General features: G+C 41.6%; 1 protein-coding gene across 1 annotated transcript in view; it reads right to left on the bottom strand.

Annotated features, from left to right (window-relative positions):
- The window catches only part of DPY19L1 (dpy-19 like C-mannosyltransferase 1), a 519970-nt gene that overhangs the window by 406870 nt on the left and 87250 nt on the right, over window positions 1–25850 (bottom strand). The window contains exon 4 of the mRNA XM_085607487.1: window positions 3212–3349. Within this exon, the coding sequence (XP_085463613.1) occupies window positions 3212–3349 (138 nt within the window). The remainder of the gene's footprint in view (window positions 1–3211; window positions 3350–25850) is intronic.

Genomic DNA, 25850 nt, shown 5'->3' with positions numbered 1-25850 from the left:
TGAGCTTTTACTGTGGGGGAGCCTCATAAGTTGGGACTCACCCACAGTGAACTCAGGATGTAAGAGACTGCATGGGGATTTTACTGCGCAGCAGCTGGAGTAAGGGGCACCGGGCTGGTTACATGCAGACATATGTGTACATGGTTGTGCACACGTGTACGGGCAGCTCAGGGGAGATTCCTAGCGTGTGCAGTTCAGGAGCAGCTACAAAGTGAATGGTGTGGCAGGACTTATGCAGTATTGGGTGGAATAGGCTTTATACACTGGAAACATGCCAGGGAAGGTCAGTGTGTCTTACTGTGTTTTCACTTCATTATTTCCCTAAGGGAATGTGGGGCCCATGGCTAAATTAACTTCCACAAGGCCTACAGTTTCCAGACATGCACTAAAGTCCATTGTATTGGAGGTGAAAAGAAGTATTCTGCAGAGTCCAAAGTCATATTTGTACTGCTTTTGGGTCATCCAGAACTGTCATATTTCTGTGAGCCAGCCAGGACCAGACCCAGGCTGAGGGCTGACCTCAGCTGGATGGATTGATAACCTTTCTTCCACAAGCGAGGGCCTCCTCTCCACGAAGGGAAGATGGGAGGGGCTGCAGGCCAATCCATCAACTGCTGTCGCTGGGTGCCAGGCACCGGGCTGCACCAAGGAGGGAAGGCAGCGTGGAAGGAGTTGGGTTTCAGAGGCCATGTGGCCAGAGAGACTGGACAACGCCATTTTGAACAAACCCAGAGGCTGGACAAGAAGGAGGGAGCAGGGGCAGGAAAGTGATGTGTCGCTGTTTGATAGGACCAACAGGGACTTCCTGCCAGCCCCCTACTCAACTTTTAAAAAGTGCTTGCACAGGAAGAGAAGCTCTCTGGGGTGTGGTCTGCTGAGGGTGAAGGTGCTGGAGCCTGGCGCAATGGGCAGTTGGAAGGAGAGACCCTCTGACTGCCCCCAGGACCCTATCAGCACCAGAAGAAGAGCCCAGGACTGGTGCACAGAAGCAAGGGCCTCTGCGCAGGGAGAACAGAGTCCCAGAAGGAGAGCCTGGCGAGAGGCTGGCGCAGGGAGCCAGTGAAGGCAGCACCCTGCTGAATCAGAGACCCTGAGGGAAAAGGAGTGTTCCCAGTGGCGGGGGCTGGTAAAGAGGAGCATGAAGTGCCCCGTAATGCCTCGCCAGGAATTTGGAAATCTGCTGTTTTGGTGCTTTGTGGCCCCGAGAGGAGTGGGGCCACCCTCACTTGTGAAAAGGTGCTGGGGGAGCGGCTGGGGGGAGCACAGTCTTTCCCCCCCCCCCCCCCCCCCAGCACGAAGAAATCTGCCATTTTTGTGCCTGGTGGCCTCCAGAGGAGGGGGTCAACCTCATCTGTGAAAAGGGGTGCAGGGGGGCGTCAGGAGCACCGCAGTCTCCCCCAGCGTAAAGAAGAACAGTCCACCCCTAAGTTTCACGGGGCATCTGAAAGAATAACCCCTCAAGCGCTCAGCAGAAGGGCTGAGTTGGGGATGTCTGGAGAAGGGCATCCCCCTGGAGGTGAAGTGGTGTAATTGCACCGAAATGCATTTACTATTGGTTATTTCTTTTTAGGTGGACTGAAAGTCACATGTGTAAAGTGAAGTACCTGTGTAAGGTGATGTTAAGCTAAATGGAGTTATGTTGCTGGACCCTCCTGCTAGGGGGTCTGGCTGTATTTACGTAATCCCATGCTTTTGTGATGCCTTTTAAAGTGAAGAGGCACACTGCAGGAGAAGAGTAGTTGACAGGAGTACTTCTTTTGAAGGGACTGTAAGTCACATGTGTAAGGAGATGTCATAGGCCAAGTGGGGCTATGTGGCCAGACAGTCCTGCTAGGGTGTCTGGCTGTATATGAGCAATCCTGTGATTTCATCTGTGATGCCCTAAGGGGCTGTAATTGCAATGCATTCAAATGATCAACCAAGGTGATGAGTACTGTCATTCTAAAGTGTGCGTAAACATGGATTCTTGCTGCTGCGCTTAGGTGAAGACCCCAGACTGCTAGCCCTTAAGATATAGAGGTGCCTACTTTATGGTCAGTAGGAGATGCTTAGTCAGGGTCATGGGTCACCAAGGCAGGTTTACCCTTTTTTAATGCTTGTTGAGGTAATGGGGTGGGTCGCCACTGGGATGGTGCCAGTGCGCAGGGCCATCGCTCCAGGTTATTTTTAACGAACTGCATTGGGGGCAAGTTGATGTGCATACATGGGAGTGGTGGTACAAGACCCCACCCCCCCTGCGGGAGGGGTGGAGATGTTATGCAATGTCACAAAGTAATTCCAACAGCTTATGTATATTTGTAAATTGGTGCATGGTATTTAGTGTGTGTGTTTAATAAATGTACTCTTACTTTTATAAAGCAAAGTACAGACTGGACAATCAATTATTGAGTGTTATTTTTGTGCACCTGCAAATGGCGATTACTAGCCCACACCACCTCCCTTGAGTAAGCCTCAGACTGCTCTGCAACGCTACCCTCTGAGAGTCAGGCACTACAATTGGGTGTTTGGTTCCCAGTGAAGGACAAATGTAGTCATGTTATTTGTGCAGGCCTCACAGATGCTGCCTCGTTTTCCAACAATCACATACATCCAGTCCACACCACAGAATTCCACATTATGCCACAAAAGTCAACAGTACACCACATAATTAAACAACTGCATACCACTCCACAACCCAAAATACCATTTCACATAATTACACTCCATGACACACAATCCAACTCCACATAATTCCAGTCCACTCAAAACCACATAATTACTATCCATTGCTATTAATATAATTCCACTAAACAAATCCACTCTACACCACACAATTCCACCACACACAATTTCACAACTAAGAATTCCAATCCAACCCACATAATTCCACTCCACACCACATCCACTCTACAACAAAACACATGGGTAAAAAATAATGTCACTTACAACGCCAATAGCTCTAATTCTCACAAATGTGAGACCCATTGCATTGCAAATGCTCGTTTTATAATATGACAAGAAACTACAGTAGCCGAAAGGGAACAAAGCTAGCAAGGAAAAAAACAAAAATGCAATGCAACCCAATATTGGCAAATTAGCAATGCATTCTCTATCTGTCAATTGTTGAATACCTAGCTCTCTTGTCAACACATAGTCATTACTCAATTTATATGCAACATTGAAATAATTCAGCAAAACAAAAAATCACAATAAGTAGAAAATAATTACTAACCTCAGGATAGACATTGAACCGCTTCAAAGAGTTAATGACTAGAGGATACTCTGTGCTTGCATCCTCTATTATACTCTTAACACCAATGAAAAAGGAAGGTGCTTCGATGATAGTCTTGTAGAAGGAATAATAAAACCCCTGCAATGGAGAAAGACACAATTTTGTGAAAATTACAGAACATCCAGGTGTCTTGGAACAGAGCACACAAATGTACATGGAATGCAAAAACAAAATAGAAAGAAGTAATTGACTGTTGAGCGTTTTGTACCACAAACCTGATAACATTTCCTTTGCTTACCCTATTACATACTTGCCTTTTGATGGGTAACACTAAACCCTTAACTTTTTAGTTTTGGAAGGACAGTGCAGCTGTCACCTGACGTTATGCTATCATAAGAAAAAGAGGTTTAAGAAGCAGTGCTGAGTAAGGGGCTTAGGCTTGCAAGATAGCTTAAGCTCTATACATTACACCTGAGATGGTCATAGTGACAAGTTAATAATAAAATCGGATCGGTTTATTATGAAATGTTACAACAAAAGCAGTAGACCTGGTATATTTATTTTGTACAGTATTTGTTAACAACAGGCCTTTGAGAGGATGGATTGATATTAATATTGCTAAAGCCTGTAGAAAATATTTCAATGCAGTTGCACAAAATACTGTATTAGACGAGGGTTTGTTTGTTGGCTAACCTCTCTAACAAAGCTTGGGAGTAAAAGATTTGCACTGTGAAAATCCTGGTTACCATTGTATGCTGTTTTGTTAACTGGAACTTTGGAAATGTTTCTAATTTTAGCACTGTATAACCGATGACTATGGAAAAGCTTATACTTAACACAGTAGGCTTGAGTGGTTTATGGTGGCATGCCTGTGAATGAGGGGTATGGGCCTGACTGGCTCATTGGCAAAAGTTATGTCAGATGCCTTAGGGCTGATCTGTGATTAAAGGTTAAGCTAAAGGCAGCAGGACTGACATATTCACTGTGAAAACCAAACATTTTAGTCATTAGGCCTTTTAACGGTGATTTGTTATTACACTATGTTAAAGACTGTGGAGAGGTAATTCCTTATAAGTTCTAAAGATGCATGAAAGAAGTGGCCATCTAGATAAACAAAAACTGTCTCAAACTCAACACAGATGAGACAGAAGTACTCATCTTCGGGAAAAGCAAGGACACTTTAAGGAACACCAGAGCTGGGTGCAAACCCACCGAAAACGCCCGCAACCTTGGAATCATCCTCAACAGCCAGCTATCCATGAAGAAGCAGGTCAGCCCGATCTCCTCCGCTTGCTTCCACACTCTCTGAATTGTCAGGAAGGTCTTCATATGGCTCCCACCCAGCACCAGGCGAACTGTCACGCAAGCTCTCGTCACCAGCAGACTCGAGTACGTCAACTCCCATTATGTAGGAATCACCACCCAACTCCTGAGGAAACTCCAGACCATCCAGAACACAGCAGCCAGACTCATCCTTGACCTCCAAAGACAGACGCACATCACCCCTCACATCAGGAAAATCCATTGACTACCAATTGCGAAGAGATGCCAGTTCAAGCCACTCGCCCATGCTTACAAGGAAAAACACAACAAAGGGCCGGCGTACCACAAAAAATGAGTGAATTACCATCAACCGGCCAGGGAACTCAGTTCTCGATCCTGCTACCTAGCAGCTACCCACTGCATCCGCCAGACAAACAGCGAAAGCCTTTCCTTCTCCCACCTGGAACTCCCTGCCCCCTGCACCTCAGAGCCTCACCATTGCTTCAGCAGTTCAGGATAGAACTGGATGTTCAATCAATAAGAACAGGATGCTTGATCCCGTAGTACAATCCAGAGCACCTCGAGACGCGTTCTTCAAATCCTGATGGATTGATTACATGGAATCACATAGATTACAATATTAAGCAAGGGTTTTGGTGTTTGTTACCTCAGCAGAAAAACCCTGGGGGTAGAAGATTGGTACTGTGAGAATACTTGCTTGGCCCTCTTAGGAGTGGCTGTATATTCTTTAGCCAAATGTAATTTTGTATATATTTGTAATGTTAGTACTTTATGCCAAATGTCTGCTTTGCTGTAAAGCTTATGCTTAATACAGAAGGACTGAATTGGTTATGGTGACAAGTCTGAGATAAAGGCTATAGGCTTGACTGATTCACTAGGAACATGTACAGCATCTGCCATAGGTCTGATCGGTTTACTCGGACATGTTACCACTAAAAGAAATAGGCCAGACCGACTTACTGTGAAAAGTATAGGTTAATATCAATAGGCAGTTAAGTTCAGATTCTTATTACACTGCATCAAAGCATGTAGACCGGATTTTTGTAACAGGGAATCTCACAGAATAACACAGTATTCAAGGGTTTTAGAGTTATTTACCCCATTTGACAAGCGATGGAGGTCGATTTGAATCAGTATAATCTGGGTTAGGCCCACTGAGTTTGGAACAAATATTGTTTTGCCAGCTGTATAATTTCATACCTTTATGCATAATACTTGTGTTGTGGAAAAGCTTATGCTCAATGATAAAAGCTACAGGGCTATTTATTTACTTGAGAACAGTTATGTTAGATGATGTAGGTCTGATCTATTTATTATAAAACGTTACGAGTAATGCCGAAGTGCGGGCATAGCTATTGTAAATCATACCAAAAAACACAAGAGCAACCCAATATGCCTACTAGGAACCGGGGTTTATACATGTAGGCACGACAATTTGCATTTATATAGCGCTTACTACCCCTGACGAGGCATCAACAATGGTTCAATAAGGAATAATTTCAAAAGATAATAATGGTTTAAGGTAAACAAACGTTTTCAGCAACGCCAGTATAGGTTATGGAATAGAACACTGCACTTTCAATCAATACAAAATTATTTTTTATAAACCTTCATAACATATACAATGGTCAGAAAGTGAGAAGCAAGTGCTCGGTGCCCACAGTGATTACACAATGACGTGCAAGAAGGATTGTGATTCAAGTAGATTATGTACAAATAGCACATAACTAAGATCAGATCAACAGGATTGGGTTTCTGATTTAAATTGAATTCCAGAGCACAATCCCCAAAATATTTTAATGGGACCTATTTTGTTTACTGTAGTGTCAACGATATTTTTACACTGTTAGTTACTTTAAGGTCATCAGAAAGACAGGTAAAAATTGTAGGACGCAAAACCACATGAAAACGTCCTTTTGGGAAAAGTTATACCACATGCAAACTGCCATACCAGAGGTGTGCAACAGGCTTCTACATCGTTCATGAAGTTGCAAGGTCAGACTTAAATGAAAGTCCCAACAAAAATGCATAGCCTACAAACACGTAGTTCACTGAAAGTATGGAACAGTGCGTGTCTGTACTCTAGGATACCATCACAGCTTTTAGACTTTAGTCTAAAGCAGAATTAAAACAGTCCCTGCAGAAGGGACTCCCAATGGGGCCAAGCTCTTGGGAAAATTGAGACCAGTTGAGAGAGAAAAAAACTGGCCTTGGGAGCCCAGTCCAAAAATACAACGAGCACCAAGAAGTATGGAAGGTCAGACATTGGAATTAAATAAATGTGTTTTTATACATACAGTTGAACTATGGTTAAAAATATATATATACATTTCTACAGATAAAAGGGCACAAGCTGGGGAGAGCTGCGGGAGATTGAAGGTTTGGCTTCTCCACAAAAGTGAAGGTAATAATGACAGAGGATTTGTTTAGGGTATAATGCGGAGGGAGTTGAGTGCGTTTGTGACTTTTTTTCATCTTAGGCAGCTTACCTCTAAATAAGACTGTATGGTATATTCCACTAATATCCCACTGTATTGGGGCGAATACTGGGTCATATTTTATGGTCTGGCTTGACAGTTCAACTGTCAACAGGCACCTATGTGAACATCACTATAGAGGGGCTTTGGCTCCACCCACATAATGAGACCCAGGAGTACATGTTTGGACTGGGTAGAAGGTGTGTGCTTTCACACAAAAAATGCTTGCCCGCCACACAACTGTTTTGTTTATTTGTCCTCTTGCTTAAGCTTAAACTTTCAGGGGCACACACATGACATTGGAATGCTATTAAAGAGTCTTAGATAACCAAATAACTTGTGTTGCTTTTCTCTGGAAGCAGAACAGATGGTAGAGGGAAAGTCATAGACCAGCATGGATTTTTAGGTCTGGCTCGAAAGTGCAACTGTCATCTAACATTTTAACCTACACCAGTAATATTCTACAGGTCTTTGTTTCCACACATACACATATCTAGTCACATGCTTGTTATTTGTAATGCTTGACATTACCATAGAAAATCACTTTCAAGCCAACCTATTGGCATTGCCAATGGTTGTTTACGGTGGTCAAGGTCTGAAACCAAAAGAGTATTAAGAAGACAGCAGAGGCACTCTAAAGACAAAGCCTCCCTAGGAAGAATGGAACGAAAACCCTCACACCCAATACAAACAGAGAGACACATCTATAAAGCTCAAAACAAAATCTACCAATTTACAGGCATTGGATTTCAACTTTGCCTATGAAAGACGACTGCCATGGAAGTATGCACAAGTGTGGCAGCCATCTTTGAATGGGTTGCCTGATAGCAAATGTATCCAAAGATCGATACTGCACATGCAAGAGCATGGATCAACAGTCATCCTGGAATGGTTAAAAAACATATCAAGATGGACATCCACCAAAAAGGTGGCCAGCGGCAAGCAGAATGAGAGGTGGTTAAAGGAAAAATGGGGACTTGGTAGGCCAGCTTTTCATATAGAAAGGGGAACGGGGGAAGCGGGCGAGCCAGAGAGACGTAGAATATAGCCCAGCAAGGCAATTTAAATGAAAAGTGACAGCAGTAGATGGATTTGTACCCTCAAGTCAAAACTCAGAGAGACAGAAATGCTCCTTGGGTGAGACAAACACAAGAAGGAGGAAAGCCATTGAATCAGGAGCAGGGAACCGAGGCAGACAAGAGAACTATCCACAGTGAGCAAGTGGCTGACCCAAGGTCTACTCTATGTAGTGTATTGAAGGTTCACAATAGGTCTTCAGCTTAATCTATGTAATGGAGCGACCGAAAAAAGGTATTCAAGTGCCTAAATGAATGGATGATTTTGACCTGTGATCTGTGTTCTTTCTAGCGACATTTCTCCTTGAGACACATGTGTGACTTGCGCAATTTTGCAAAGTACAGCTGCTTTTCCCGTTTTGGCTTGTTCTTTACTACATGTGCAGCAGCTATTTTGGGAATATTTTTATTTGATCAAAAACTTTATGCACAACTCCAGGATGTGGCAACCGGTAAGTCCGCATGAGGTAAACAATTTCAGGTGCTCTTGACTTTGAACCAGGAAGCAGCAATAGCTCCTGACCTACTTGGTAAGACTTTTGATCCCTGTACCTTGAAAGGTACACAGGACACATCAAGGTATAATAGAACTGGAGGACGAAAGCCAGTTCAGGTAATGTACGCTTTAAGGGAAAAAAAACAATTATCTCATGCAACAGCAATTAAGAAGTTCATATAGCAAACGAAAGATGAAGCCTATAGTTTATTTGAAACTCCTGAAAAACAAAGTTATGAATTCTATTTGCATAAATCCAAGCAAAAAGAGGGCATATTTAATTAGGTTGTGTAGTTTTTAGAGGCAAATATACAAAGTTCTTTATTTCCTTCTCTAATCATGAGTTTTACAAGATCCAATTCGAACTCCTCCAGTGATTTTGTACTGGTACTCTATGTAGGCATAATGATGGAAAACATTGTAACACAATAAGAGAGGTATATACAGAGTTTAGTGCTACCTCTTTTGTAGTAACTAGTTATTGCCATTTTGGAAAAACCCAGGAGACTTTCTTTCACAGGTAGCATGAACAGCACAGCTTCAGTGCAAGATATTTTGACACCATGTACGGTACAAGATCTTGTCCATGCAGCATCAACTACATTTGCTATGACGGACACCTATTGATCCACATGGTCGGTGTAAAATGGACTTTGTCAACTTTTAATCAAAAGGAGCTGAAGGTTAGGAAAATGTTTTAATTCAGAAGACATCCCAAAGCTTTGTAATGGGGTGGAAAGCTATCAACAGACTTTGAGAGTACCAAAGTACAAGTAATAGGCAGCAGTGGTACACAATGTAAACTGAATTAATTAGACCTGTTAGACACTTTTACTTTACAAAATAAATATTACGTTATGGTGATAGTCATCAGGAATAAAGTCAATTAGTCGTAATGGACCCATTCTAGAAAATTAGAGAAATTCCTTGGCTAGCCATACATTATTCAACAGCAGAGCAATATATAGGTAATTTTAATGCATCATGCAGTAACTGCTGTTTTTCAATACAAAGGAAATGGTGCTCTTGACGGATGAGTTTGCTTAATGGAAATTGCAATAACACAGGAGAGAATGGTCATATCAACCACTTCCCACCACCCAACATATACCTGCCATGTCTCTTAGCTCAAACTTTACCCCTTTAGTCCTATCTAAGAATTAGAATTATACTAATACATTAATTATCTGTCGTTGAAAATCTCCAGAGACATGATCTTTAATAAAAAAAACATCTGAGATTACACATGGATGATCTGGTCATAATTAAGATCATAATCATACAGAAATATACACTAAATAAGCTACAGTCAATAATAAATTATTTTAGAAAATGGTCTACCATGTAATTTAATATGAGAGCAGTAGAAGTGCAAGAAACGATTCTACAAGATCAGACCATGCCAGTGGCCCTTTCCAATTAGGGAAATACATTTGCTGGGCTTGGGCACTGGTTTTCTGCCAAATGCATGCACACATGAATGAATGAATGACATCTTGTACACGTAACTAATACCCAAATGGCAAACCTGGCACTGAAGTAGGACCTACAGTCAAAGGAAAGCAGGGAAGAGAAGTGGAAGTAAAGGTGGAGAATTAGTGAGGTGAGTTGAAGAGCCAGATTTTAAGAGATGTCTTGGGAAGACCGTTGTGTATTCCATACATAGGGGCAGGTGAAATGCTCCACAATTTAGCTAGTTGAAATGAAGAAGATTTGCCACCTGATTTTCATTTTGGGAGCTTAAGAATACTTAAGGAGATGGAGAGGCAGCGGGCCAGATCATATGGAAAAAGATTCTTCCTCAGGTAAACAGGCCTAGGTTATGAGCCGACGTGTATGCAAAACAAAGGGCCTTGAAAATAATATGCTTCCTTACTGGAGATCAGTGAAGATTTTTTGAGTGACCTTTTATGGTTGAAGACTTGGGTAGCCCTAGAACCAGTCTTGCAGTAGCATTATGTACGATCTACAGATGATTTACCAAATATTGAAGGCCCCCTAGCTATAAGTTACCATAGTCCATCCTGGAGGCAACCAGTGCTTTCACCAATGACTAGTGACGAGACTGAATATAAGCTGGACTGGTCCTGCAGTTCACTGAACTTTTCCTGGAGATGGCTCTGGAATTACCTTATTTTGCAGATCCGTATCCAGTGTGTTTACAAAGAATGTTGTGGCATTTGCCTATTATGTCACCTATGTGGTCTATTCTGAGCCCCTTGTCCCTCTGAACAGTTGCGCTCAAGTGTTAATTCCAAGATTGGAGTACGCGCGTGTATAGCATATCTTTACATTTATCTATACATCTTTTATTTCTATAGCGCAAATCTAGCCAAACGGCAGTGGAGCGCTCTACATTGTAAAGATAAGTATACGTTCAACAAGTGACTATTATTATTATTAGTTCACTTGTAACTGCTTTGTTATATAGGCATCCTGGAGCTCGCTACCAGTGAACAATCAGACATATATCATGACCAAAACGTTTTAAGCCAAGTCTTACAATAGGAACAATAACGAAGTGAAAAAGAAATGGGCAAGATGTTCCAGAGACCAGCCGCATGCACAGAAAATACTCTGCCACCCGTTCATGCTTTTTTAAAATGTAAGAATCTTCAATAGACTGGTACTGACAGAGTGCAGTGATTTGGAAGGTATGTAGCGTTGTAGTTTGTGATGAAGCAGATGCAACCCACTGAAATGAAAGATTCTGTGAACTATGCAAAGTGATTTGAATTTAATATGTTTGGCTACCGGAAGCTAATGCAGAGCGTCCAAAGCCCCAGAAGATGAAGAGTAGGGAGGCAGAGAAATTCCAAGTTTTGCCACAGCAGCCTGTGTATAAGCAATCACCAAAGAAGATATCCAGGTGACCCTTAAAACAGAGCATGACCATAATCAAGTCTACCCATAATGGTACTCTGCACTACAAGAGGGGGAAGCTGCAATGGTAATGGTAGTATTTTATTATGAGCCATCATTAATGCGAAACAGGTAGAAGGTCCTTTATTGACATGGGTAGAAAGCGATAAGTCGTCCAAATATACTCCCAGCTTTCTGACAGATGTTGCAGTTATTAGAGTTGAGTTATCCTCTGAAGGCCAAAAACCCATTGGCAAAGACTGTAAAGAGGAAACCGAAGAGTTGCTCATTACCTCGGTCTTGTCTCTGTTGAATTTGAGCGAGTTAGCTTGAAGTTACTTCAAATTGTCTCTCATTAAGGCATAAAAAGAGAGCATTAGAAAGTGTAAAGTGCAACCCCACGTGAGAATTAATTGTGTTTCATAAACATAATTCACCAATTTTATGCCATGCGATCTGATAAGTTGATCTAAAGGTCGGAGATACACATAAAAAAAATGATGGGCTGAGCCCTGAGGAACTCCCTGCTTAACTGCACAAAATGAGGATCGAAAAGGTGGTAAATAAACTGCTTGCGATCTTCCTTTTAAGAAATGAACCAGCCATCGCAGAGCTCGTCCCATTAATCCCAAGTTAAACAGCCTGGTGATCAAAATATCATGATTAACAGTGTTAAATGCAGCAGATAGGTCAAGTAATACAAGAACTACCTGATGACCCTTGTCCGCTACAATACGTAGATCATCCAGTGCGGTGACTGGTCCCCGTTCCATTCCAGGATGAGGGCAAAACCCTAATTGAGCCTCATCTAATAAAAGGTTTTCTGTCAAATATTTAGAAAGATTTGTTAATAAAATGTTACTAGGGAATGGCAACAGAGAGATAGGTCTGATATTGCTAAGCACTGACGGATCTGCTGAAGACTTCTTTAAAAGAGATAGCACCAATGCCTTTTCCCAATCTTGGGGCACAGTAGTGGTCTCAAACAGACTGGTTTTATACATATGTAAAGGACCCACAAGATATTCAACTAGGAGCTTCCAGACTCTAGGGTAGTACAGGCTTGAACAGAGAAGCAGCAGTAAAAGACTTTGCAATGTAAATAAATTCACTTCCTGATAGAGGAACAAAGTCATCTAGCTTCATTCAGGAAGAGCCTGCAATGATAGAGGTCACTGCTGTTTGACAATCAATCAATCAGTATTTGTTTGAAAACACACACAAAATAAAGTTGTTACAAAATGTTAACAAAAATGACTCTTTTCAGTTCTCCCCTATAGTTTTGTCACCTATGTTACTTGTAGTAGGTTTCCTTTTTTTACCATTCTTAAAAACTCGTGTGAGAATCTCGTGTGAGCCAAGTAGGATGAACTTTCTGGAAATACAACGCCCACTGTAGGGTAAGAGTGCCTGTTTCTGAACCACCAGTTCTATAATGCACTGTGGTATAAACTCAGCTGATGTCAATAAATTGTGATGATTCCGTCACCAAAATGATAGACGAGAAGTGAGGATTCGTCCTCTGGACAAGTGTGGAAAATATATTTTAGGGAAACTTTTTTTTAAAAAGGGTTTAGGATGGGCGTGTTTAGGGTAAGTATGTGTTGCATGATAAATGTATGGGTATGGGTTTTGGGATGGCAAGGGATTTTTTTGGGTTTAGGGGTGGTAAGGGTAATTTTAGGGTGGGTATTGGTTTTGGGGTCACAAGGGTAATTTTAGGATGGGTTGAGGGGTTTTGAAGATTATATATACACATATAGATATATACACACATTCATGTGTATATAGATATATATATATCCATGAACGTTGCTCCTTCTGGACAGTAGGCACCCGTGGAATGTGGCGCACACGCCAGCAGAGCTGCTAACTAACTTGGATTGTGTTTTTTGATCCTGAGAGCGCACAAATTTGTGACTACTTTTGTGGATATATATATATATATATATATCAAACACCACACATTTGCCTGCTGTAAGAAGGGGGCCACACCAGGTACGTGTGTTACGCCATTTATTCTTGAAGGGAACACAGACTGCAAACATCTGTATTGCCTCGCAGCTTGGTTCACCTGCCCAACGCGTTTCATGTAATAACACTTCCTCAGGGGCTACGGCATTGTGAAGACAAGATTTCGGCAGTGTTCAATTGCACCAGTATTTCAATGTTCTCCCCGCCTCCATGGGCGTGGCCACCTGCATGGCCTGCTGGAGGTTGTGGTACAAAATATCTTCCTCGAGTGAGGCGCCGTGTGCTTGCTTCCTTAAAAAACAATTAAATGTCCACAGTGGGTTGCGCCAGCAGCACTCGTGCTTGTGCTGTCTTTACAGTCCTTCAAAGGCATACCTGCTTTAGCGCAGCAGCGTCGATTGGAGCTGCCGCAGCAGTGCACTTCTCGCGGTTCAGGCTGGGCCGCTAAACATCAAACACCACACAGTTGCCTGCTGTAAGAAGGGCCACACCAGGTACGTATGTTACGCCATTTATTCTTGAAGGGCACACACACTGCAAACATCGGTATTGCCTCGCAGCTTGGTTCACCTGCCCAACACGTTTCATGTAATAACACTTCCTCAGGGGCTACAGCATTGTGAAGACAAGATATTGGCAGTGTTAAATTGCACCAGTATTTCAATGTTCTCCCCGCCTCCGTGGGCGTGGCCACCTGCATGGCCTGCTGGAGGTTGTGGTGCACCATGCAGGTCAACTAAGTTCATAAAGAATATTAATAAATACCTGAACTTGGAGCAAATTCTTAAATGCAGCTGAAGACACCAGTTCCTTTCAGTTCCAAATAAATCACATCTGCTGAGCACAACACAAAAAGACTTCCTTCTCCCCAAAAGCACCAAGGACAAATTGAGCTATCTCTGGTTCTGCAGTCAATCACATCACAGCATTTCTTTAACCATCTAATAAAATTGGCTGAGCCTTGGCCCTTTTTCTACTTCTCCTCATACGATCCCTCGAGACTCTTGCTAGATTGTAAATCACCTCATGGCGGGCTTAGTAATTTTCCATGTGAGTCTCTCATTATGTTTGCAGGATTGAACGACCCTCATGTGGCAAGCTTCACTCCCTGAAGCCTGTACGCTACTCTTGTGAGACCCTCGCATGATCAAAAACAGATTTGTAGGGAAATCGTAGTATATGGAAGGGACTAGCCACTCTACTGAGAACCATCTCTTGGATATTTGGAGACCACACTACGGTGTGAGACGGGATTGCCCTCTCCTTTCAAACCTCTCCCTTAGATGACAGATATGCATAGCAGGGTAAGCAGAGGGACTTGCGTCTCCATAGAGACCGCCCTCTCAGATGACCGCCACAGTAAGAAGTAAGGTGTGGGGGAGGGGATAGATAGATAGATAGATAGATAGATAGATAGATAGATAGATAGATAGATAGATAGATAGATAGATAGATAGATAGATAGATAGATAGATAGATAGATAGATAGATAGATAGATAGATAGATAGATAGATAAGATAGATAGATACTGGCCCTTCTTTCAATACCTCTCTCCCAGATGATGGATGTGTGTGAGGCCTCGCCTTTCAGACCTCTCTCAGATGACAAGTGTACATAGCAGTGAGTGGGGACTGTCTGCCCTCTCCTTTCATACCCCTCTCTCACATGACAGGAGTGCATAGTGGGGTGTGTGGATGGACTTCCCTCTCCTTTCAGACATCTCTCTCAGATGACTGGTGTGCACAGTAGGGTGTGTGGATGGAATGGCCTCTCTTTTCAGACATCTCTCTCCCAGATGACAGTTGTGCGTTGTAGTGTGTGGGGACGGTCTGGCCTCTCCTTTCATACCTCTCTCTCACGTGACGTGTGTCCGTAGTAGTGTGTGGGGGAGGGACTGCCCTCTCCTACAGATGACAGGTATGAGTAGTAAGGTGTGTGGATGAGCTTTCTTCTCCTTTTAGACCTCTCTCAGATGACGGTTGTGGGTATTAGGGTGTGGGAAGAGCCTTAACTCTACTTACAACTCTCAACAAGCCAATGGGCATAAATAGACCTTGGAAACACCATCTCCAGTAAGACTCCTTCCTACAGCAAAAAGTGTTAATACCAGAGTGTATGCAAACATCACCTACTACTTCCTATTTTTCAAGATCCCACGAGAGTCTCAGGAGATGCAACACTTTAAAAAAATGAATTAACCTTCTACTCATTACAGTACTTCTCTCTTACACACTTCTTTTAAAAAACAAAGACCACAACATGCATTCCTACCAGTGGAGTGCATTGAGAAATCATCTACTCCATTTTACTTTCCACAATCCAGCAAACGTCCACCAGATAATAACAATTAGTTACAAACAATATTAATTTATTTTCTTCACATTAGTTATCAATTAGACACTGCCTCTCTAAATCTAGGAGGAGGACAGCATGCACCTTTCTGCTGCCCCCTTAGCTAGCTTTTTTAATTAATTTCCACAACACCTCCAATTTTTCACAGTAAACTTTAATGCCAGCCATTTCATTTCTAAAAATCCAGGCAGCCTGCCAATCTGAGCACTCGCTGGACTCAAGTGAGCCTCTCACTCCCATAACAATGCAAAGGCTCACAGGAAAAACAAGCCTCATAACCAATCACAGGACTCCATTTTCAATTTGTGCTTTCGCAAGACACTCGTGAGCCCAACTGCCAAAACATACAATTATTTTTTACCCTGAATATCTAAAAAACTACTGAATACATTTACACCAAATCACAAAAACACAATCTGCGGATCAAAATCTAGCTTCCTGCCAAATTGGTTCAGCAGTTTTCGCAGTAACTGGTCTTAAAGAAGTCTATGGAAAATGCAATGGGATTTTGTGTTTTCGGATCCCCCTCTGATCTAGGACACTGTTTGATGGATCACCCCAAAACTTTCCAGGAAGGAGCGGAGGTGGATGAACATTTATTTGGGAAAGGTATGTGAAAGTTCATCAAGTGGGGCAATGTTATTAGCCAACCAAAAAAGGTTCTTTCTATGGAAATGCAGACCTAACTAACTTTTTATAACCATCAGCCCGCATATATACACATACCCACACCCCTAAGTAATTCCCTCATTACTGTGGCCTCAAAGAAAGTATATGCCTGTAGAAGAGAGAGGGAGAGAGAGAATGAGTATCAGTTAAGTGGGTAGTTAAAATTCCTAACTCTACATCTATGTTGCATATAAATCATCAATGTTTCCGCCCAAAATTTAGAGCAGCAGAAGAGAAGTTAAACATTATTCTCAGCGGCACAGTCAGCAAATGCACTTCTTCAAAGGCCATCATAGAAGATTTAGTTCGGTTCAAACCTAAACTGGCTGCTCAGGTGGATAGTGACAAGAAGGGATGGTGGAGATGGTTGGACTATTTTATTTGACTGGCAACATGACCAAAATCAAATTTGTTTTCCTACTGAACTGGCACAGTATTGGCAGGAGGACCACAATATTCCTTCGCCCACACAGCATAACTACATCAAACTTAGCGGTGAAAGCATCCCTCACACAGATTTGTAGAACAATACAGAAAGAAGCGGTGTATGTGTCTCTTACACATTCAGAACATGCACAGCACAAGAAACAGAGGCACACACACAACACAGTACAAACAGCCCCACTGCAATCTTCCCAAAATACACAAGCATTTCCAGGCACACACATAGATTCCCCACTTTTAGATGCAATGAAAGTTTACTTTTCTCACAGAACAGGAGGAAAAACGTTTTAGGGCAAGTGTCCTCATAAAAAGAGAACGAGTGCAATAGCCCGAGGAAGGGCACGCTTTTCTTAGACACAGAACTAAGCAGCAGTGCAATATTCGCTCATATCCAGATCAACTTCAGCAAGTACACATTCACCCACTGTGCAAAAAGAAAATTCACATGCAGCAACAGGGCAGGCTGTACTCGCACAGAACAGGAACATCACCGTCAGCCACAGTAGCATCCACTTTCTGCATAGAGAAGAGAACATCTGTAGACGGCTACTGTGCAACCTTCAAAAGGTACATTATATTCAGCACTGCTGATTTTCCTCGTACTTCGGGCTAGAACATCAGAGGCAGGAGTAGGGCAGACTTCTATTACACATAACAAATATTCTCAACACAGTTAGGAGCACTGCAAGACTCGGATACAAAATAGATATTAAGCAAGCATCAGTGCAGAAATTCCTCTGAGTAAGAATGGACAAATTACAGGCAGCAACAAATGAATCTTCTTAAAACAAGCACACAGCAAAGGTCTAGTTTGGGCAGCAGCAGTGAAATCTTCCCTCCAGTTCAGGATAGTGGAGACAGCATGTGCAGCAATAGCACAAGTTTCCGCACTTAGCTTCCTTCCTAGCTTCCATATTTGAGAAGTGGCACTAATTTGACTCCTCATTCACCTGCAAGCAACAAGCCTGTTACAAAAAAGAATTAAATAAAGTTGTAGGCAGTGCAGCCAATTACTTTGTGAACTTTGGCAACCATCGTAGATTGAGAAACCCTGCCTATTTCAATACCTTTTTGTTTACTCCAGTCGGATATTTGTGTCCATAAACAGATGCTTTTCCATCCCATCATATTGGCCTCAGTTGTGCATAATTCCCAAAAATCTATTCCCTATAAATCAGAATTTTCTTCGGTCTCTAATGAAGTTAAAGCAAAAAAGTTGTTAACTTTAGATTATCTGAACCAGTTTCTTTTAATGTTGGTTTTAGCTCTCCTAACCACCTTCCCTCGCAAGCATTTGCTTTTGGTTATACACTAACTGCTCTTCTCCATGCTGAGGAATATTCTCGCTTTGGTCATTTGCTTCTACAGCCTACTAACACCACAATTATTTTTCAATTTCACTACTTCAAATATTTGGTGTAGTAATAACGTTCCGTTTGCCATATTTCTACAACATCACGTTTTTCTCTCTTGCTTGCATCACAAAGGTGTAATTTTTCCTTCTTCAAATCACTTCCCTAAAAATTAGATCCATTATTTGCATTAACCTCTTCTGCATCCCCTGCCTAAACCAGATTGTACGGCAATAACTACACCCCTAATATTTGTCCTATATTCCCTAATAATATTCACCAGATGACATATTTCTAAACATACAATATATGCACTTTATTCGAAAGCACTACATTATACAAATACCTTACGCTTTTGCCTCTAGCTATAGTCATTTCTGGGAAGCAGCAATCCGAGAGCAGACTGAAGGCAAAGGAAATACAAACATCATGTTTCTTCCAGTCAAAAGTCAATGAAAAGACTTTATCGGTTTCCATTCAAACATTGAGAATAAATGCAATCTATGAACTATTTTATCGATGAAGGGCGAAAACAGAATCAAATAAGCTTTCAGCATTGCATTGGCTTCCCGTGTACTAAGAAATACGTTTCAGATCCCCATGCTTAGCCAATAAACCTGTTATAACTTTCACAAAGTTTGTCAAATTCCTGATCAACATTGTAACTAAACATTCACAATACGACAGGTTTTGGATTTGATTATTTTTGGAAATATAGATTACTGACTGGTAGATTTGGTTCCTTTCTTACTGAACATATTATGCCAATGCTGCCAACGATTTACTATGAAATTTAATTCTTATGCTGCGGCACAGTATGCAGAAATCGTCCAATTCACAAAAATAGTTGCATCAACTCTTTTAATGGAATTTCACACTATTTGAGGAAAGATATAAAGAGTTTATAGTCATTCCCCTCAAGAAGCACTGACTCGACAGAATGAAAAAACTGGTAGCCAGAGCTAAACTACTATGGCAGCTTAGACTTCTGAAATATTTAGGGCATCAGGATCACTCAGAGGAAGTAAGAAGATGTTACCTCGACCAATGAAAGAATGGTGCAATTATAAATCAGTCAATCCCTTTGTGGAAAAGACTCTTTTTTTTCAGTAGTGGCTTGCACTGCAACGGTGAAAATGCCGATACTTCACAGGAGTGGTTAACATATTTCACATTATAAAGCTTGTCAAGCCAATTCTCCCCACAAAATAGAGAGCATCATAATGAATTAATTAAGGTAGAGGCCTGTCCCATAATCAAGTGAATTACCCTGGAGCCTAATTATGAGAAGGCAGATTTGGCTCTATCAGATTTCGAAAGCAAGGATTTGGTTTCGCAGCTCCAACATTTACCCTGGTGACTAAATCAAACACCTAATTGTCGGGCTGCCACTCTAACATCCTGCTGAGCCATTTATTTCTGGCACTGAAAAAGCCACGCCCGAGATTCCCCTAACAGGGGTCAAAGATGTCCAAAATCTAGAAGCGGCCATATAGATGGTAATAAAGTAAGTCTCTTTGTTTACATCTGGTGTCTCCTGCTTTTTTCCAACCTATTATGTGAAGCTGATTAGGCAGGATGGATTGAGGGAGAGAAACGACAGAGGGACAGAGGATCAATATATGCCGGAGATACATTTTTAACCTCCAACAACGCTAGATCTCGTTTCGGTATCATGGTGTGCCAAATTCTACTTTATGGTAAAGTGACATGGGATTTCAATCCTCCCCCCCCCCCCCTACCCATCCCCAACCTCTAGCCGATTATAAATAATCATAACCCAGACTGGTCAAAGAGAAGTAGGAAAGAGCTGACAGATAATGAGCAGGCTAAAAATACTGCCATGTAATGGAGTCATTCAGCAATGTGAGATTTTGCTCAAAACAATATAAGTTGCCATGTAGAGGATATATCATGATCATCGATGGGTAAAATTCATAGTATAAAATCATGGCTCGAAAAATACACTCTCTATGGCGAGTCTATACCAAGCCAGATTTGATCAGGACGAGTTGCCTACTCGCCCGTTCTGAGGAGCGGACAACAGGTGTTCTGCAGGTGTTCTGCTTGCTCACAAAGTGAATGAGCAATAAGGATGCCTTTAAATCTTGTTACATGTGCTCCGCTTTCAGAGACAGAGGTCAAAAGTCAGTTTGTCTTCCTACATTTACTTTTCTTTCTGTGACTGAAGTTAGAGGATTTTGTAAAGTGAACTGTGTAACAATTGCGTTGTGCAAAGCATGTTAAATTAAAGGCTGTAAGATTTCAGGCTTTTTTTTCTAACACTGAAATAGCTAATAAGTGAACTGCTCAAATATTTCAAATAAAATTTGCTAGCTATAAAGTCATTTTTGTCATTCTATGGGGAAAAAAAGGTTTTAATAGGATCAAACAAATCAGAACACTTTACTTGCTGATGTGCAAATTTGAAATATTTTTGATTAAACCCAATTTCCAAACATTGTTTATGCGTTTTATAGTTTTAGCAGTAAAAGTATGTATTCGAGGGAATGTTTTGTGACGATTTCAATGGAAAACGTGCTATCAGTAAATGAAAGTGCACTACCACATCATACTTTAGTAAAAAAATTATTTATGAAAATTGAGTTTTTAAACAGAACCTGGGAAATAGTCCTGCTTCTTCCCAGATGACAATACTATTAGCAAATTAAGAAACAAGCCAGGGCTCATGGGCACCATATAAGTGGGCTCAATTCTTACTATATATGGAGCAAATGTTTTGCCTAGTAAATAAAGAGTTTTATTGTATAGCAGAAATAGTAAACCTGCATATTTGAAGGTGGTCTCATATGATAATAAAGAAAAAGGCAGCTCTATAAGAAACATATTTGCCTAGGATCACATAATTTGAGACCAGTTCATGGGTCAGATACATTCCAGTTAGGTCGAGTAGATTATTCAAGTTACTAGACCTGCATTTTTATGATTTTCGATCCCTGGAAATCAAATGAAGTAGTCAGAAGTACAGTTATATTCTACTGGCCACGTCAATTGTAGGAGAAGTATAAAATATATGCATTGAAGAAAGCAGTTCTAGTTACACACAAACACTGAATCATTGTATATTGTAACTGCATCTGACACCAAGACCGAGAGCTAGTTGTTTTGGATTTGCCTCTAGCAAAAGACGCATAACTAAACGCTGGCTGCAGCACCTGGACACTGCAATAGACTATGAAATAGATGTTAAAGATTGGCTGGTAGCTTACATTAATATTTGAGAGGTCAGTTTTGCTACTTTGGCTTTGATGCAGTACAGATGAATGTTCTTTCAGTCTTTAAAAAAAAGTATTTTCAAAAGTTTAAAAGCTATACGTTCTCACTGGAAAAAGAAAAAGTAAATGAACTGGAGACTGTTCATTTTAAGCAATGACTGTAATTATATCAATTTTACACTAAGGAAAACTGAACTTCTGAAGAATTATTGCTGTCTAATACATTCTTCAGAGAGCTCGGTAAAAAAATGTGTGCTGGGAGAGAAAGAAAGAATACATTTCAAAAAGGTATACTTAGGAAAGGCAAAAAAACCCACAACACTGCACTTCTGTGCGATGATGGATGAAAAACAAATCAGCCAACTACCCTTTAGAGGGTACTGAGTGGTCTGCAATCTACTGCAGAGGAACTCCTTACGCGTTTCGGTCTCATTGGACCTCTTCAGAGGGGTGTAGCCCATTCTGATAAGCAGAAAATCCTCAGCCACAAAAAAAGTGTTAGAAATCAAAAGCAAATTTCTGCACATTTAGAATAAAAAGCAACCCCTGACGCGTTAGTAGCAAACAAAAATTTCTTCAAAGTTGAAAAAACATAATCATGACTTTTGTTCAAAATGTTTAAAAAAAAACGCCTTGAACTTCGTTTTTTGATTATGGATCTGGTGCTTTATCACTAACAAAAATGGCAATTAAGACGACCACTGGCAAAGCAAACAAGTCATGGCTTCTGCGGTGCTTTTTTGCCACAGCTGTTCAACCCAAAAAAATGGATAATGCATTTGCACACATGCATGATCATGCTCACACATAAATGTGTCACAATGCTACTACAGCTCTACTATTACTACCATGCACTTGCCATAAACTGTCTGCCAAGCCATCCAAAAAGAAGGGGGGGGGGGGGGAGTGAGACAGGGTGGGGGAAAAGGTAGAGCAGAAAGGATAAAGGGGTTAATGAAGCTCAAATGTGCAGTGGGGAGGAGGGTTCAACAACAGTGCTGGCTGTGGGGGGTTAAAAAAAGAAAAGTGGGATAGATAGCGGTGGGGAAGGAGACGGACTAGATCGGGGAAGTACAAAGCAGAGGGCATGGGGGTATCTGAGTGATGAAGCAGTTTACGAGCAAGAAAGCAAGAGGACATAAGCACTCTCACAGAGTGTTAAAAACACAAAGAAAAATAACAAAAGTAGTTCCCCGAAATGGAAGAGGGGGCAGGATACAAGTCATCCAATTATAACAATGGTTATGAAATTATGCTCCAGGGTGAATGGTAAGAACAATAACAGGAAGGCAAGCCACTGATTTAAAAGCAAGCAATTAAGATTGCTAAGATAATAACCAACTAATGGTAAGCAATGACCTCACGCAAAGCCCATTGTAAGCCTCGATATTGCCCTAAATAGGCAGACTGCTAGCTATCTGTAAGCCAGAACTAAAGAAAAAAACAATATCTGAATTAAATAACAGAATAGATCTACTGCAAATGAAGTGTAGCTTACTTGATAGCGAACATCATACATGAACCTGATGGAAGCAAGTGTTTCTATGATCACATTTGTCACAAAAATGGATTTGTTGGCAATGGTTCACAAGTGTGACATTTGCTCAATAAATGAAAAAACATGATAGGTTTGTAAACATACCAATCTATCTTTTCTTGAGTGTGCAAATTTGAAATAATGTACGTTACAACTGCAATAAACTTAAAAGATAGATGAATGGAGCATAGGTGGTTTCTTAAGCTTAGGCGTCATTCAAACTATCCCAAATCTACCTTCATCTTTGCTTTCCTCCCAACTTCAAATGTTCCAGTGCAATCCAGTTCGGGGTTTGTTTTATTTTTGACTCTCAGAAGTGGAAGAAAGATATGGCGTCGCCTGCAGTTTCCTGTGTTAAAGCAGAAACTGAGCTTCCATTAACAACCTGTGTGTGTGCTTGTTCAGTGAGGCTTTGACTGCAGGGGTGGCCCTGGCAATCGAGCATGTCTTTATTGCCTACAGAAAAAGACTTGACACAGTGCACTGACTGACTAAGAAGACCCCTAATGAAGAGAAAATGCATTACAGGCAGTGCTTAATTTGTAGATGTGGAAGACACCAGCACTCACTTTTTGGAGCGGAAATTTGTCGTCATAAGATTTTGACCCAAAGTAAAAGATAGAAAGGCAGAAAATGGAATAAAGTGGGAGATAAAGATTGTGAAAACAGGATCAAAGGGAGATAGCAGGGATGAAAAGGAACCTGTAAGAATGCAATAAAGAGATGTAAAGTGTAGGGAGAAAGTGGTACCAGGTGGAATCAACATTAGTTAGGCCTGGTGTTTTGCAACCCTGACTTTAGGCAATGCCGGCGGTGGTGAATATGAAAAAATAAGGACGCCTGAACTATTTTTAAACAAGCATTGGCATAGCCAATAGGTCTCGCGCCTTTGGGACCTTAGAAGTGTTTATTTATCCAGCACAATATCCTTTGTGCAACTACATCAACTGTTGCATGGCTAAACACTTATAAGATCCCAAAGGCGAGACCTTTTGGCTATGCCAATGCTTTTTTTTGTTGCATGGTTCTCCTTGGCAGGGGGGTGGGGAGCCCTTCTCTTTTTGAAACTCAGGAGCAGCAACATTGTTGAGGTGTCACCAGCGCTTTAAGTGGCTGAGGACCTACCACACATCATCCAGACAGTTCGAGATGCCTTGAATTTTGCAACAATGAACAGCATAGAGTAGTGTTGCAACTTTAAAACAATTTTGGATCATAATAACACCGAGCTAAATAAATGTTTAGCATCCAAATACTGCAGCCGAGAACAGCAGGCACCCATCCGTATTCACACACATCAAAGTTGGACAACCCCATCGAAAGTTTGTAAACATTCCGAAGTCACTGGAACTCTTGAAGCCTACTCTCTTTTCAGAGCAAAAGGAATAAACTTCAAAAGACTATCAAAACAACTATAACGCTTTAATGCACATATCCTACAGAACGCAAACGGCTCAAGACGTCCACGTATGCTCCAGACAACTTGCAGGTCCAATACAAATAATGTGTATTTCACTAAGGAGAGTGACCGATAGTTAAGGGACACCTTCAAGCTAGTATATCAGCAGCAAGGCAGTGTTCATCATGGCATAAAGCTTTTGGATTCTGACAAGTCTGGCAACGAGGTAAGGATGTAAAGGCTCTCTTGAAAGGGAAGCTAGGAATCTTTTGTATAATATTAGAATGAATAGTGGCTAGAGGACGCCAAATGAAAAGAAAAAAAAAACAGATGGCCCTGCGCGCTGAAAGTTAAAGCGACCGTGAGCAGGCAAATGCAAACAGCTCTTTTCAAGCACTCGTGCTTGTGCTGGCATCCACCTTGCGGGAGCAAGCAGCGGCGCGCGGACTATCTGGTTTCAATTAGCGAGGGCGCATGGGCCGCTGCTCGCTCCCGCAAGGTGGATGCCAGCACAAGCACTTGAAAAGAGCTGACCAATTTCTAAAAGGTCATTTCCTATGCGCTGCCTAGGCGAGACCTAAAAATGAAGCAGTTTTCAGAGGAAAACTACTGGTACACTAGGTTATTCAGCAGTTTCACTCAGGGTTTAGAAATTAACATAACCATCAAGCTCTTCCTTTCTCGGCGAGGTCTCTCAATCTCTCACGCTCTAGGCTGTGCCTTGAGTCACAGTGTTCCGTTAAGTGTGATAAGCAGGATAGTGTGCAGTGCACGGGGATGCTGCACATGTGTGCTGGGACGGTTCTAAGCAGTGAGTGTACTATGCTCCTGCATTGCAAAATGCAGTACACTATGCACTAAATCCAGCATGTGTTCAAGTGAGATATGTAATGATGAGCAGCATACTGGAATGTGCTGTGCAGAGCAAGGGAGTAGCCAGCAAATTAAAATACCCCCCACTTTGATCCAGACCTCGAATGCCATTGATGAGCAAAACGAGTAGGTCCTACCCACTCTAGATGAGGTCCCTTATTAACACCATTAGTTCATCTTTAAGGTTTTCATGTAATCATCCTTCTATCCATCTTTTCATACTTTCATCTATCCTTTCAACATTCCATCCATCCTTCCTTTCATTAGGAATCCATCCATGCTTCCACTCACACTTCCAAACATTCATACATCCCTTTCCCCATCCTTTGATCGATCCATCCATCCATTCACCCCTTTTTATCAAGTGAACAAACCATCCTTCCCCCACCTCCATCCAGACGACCATTCACCCACTCATCCTGACTTTTATCATTCCAGCCACTTTCTCTCACTCATGCAAATATTGTTTTATCCTTACATTCATCAGTCCATTCGCCCTTGCATCTATCCTTTCATCCTTTTAACCCTTCTTTGTCATCAGTTTCTGCCTTATTTTCATATGCCCTTCATTTCACTCTTCCTTCCAGCCCTCTCTCGCTCCCTTTCC

Source organism: Triturus cristatus, chromosome 5_2 (assembly GCF_964204655.1).
Source record: "Triturus cristatus chromosome 5_2, aTriCri1.1, whole genome shotgun sequence".
Classification (NCBI taxonomy): Eukaryota; Metazoa; Chordata; class Amphibia; order Caudata; family Salamandridae; genus Triturus; species Triturus cristatus.
The sequence above is the reverse complement of the archived record's forward strand: the minus strand, read 5'-3'. Positions and strand labels throughout refer to the sequence as shown.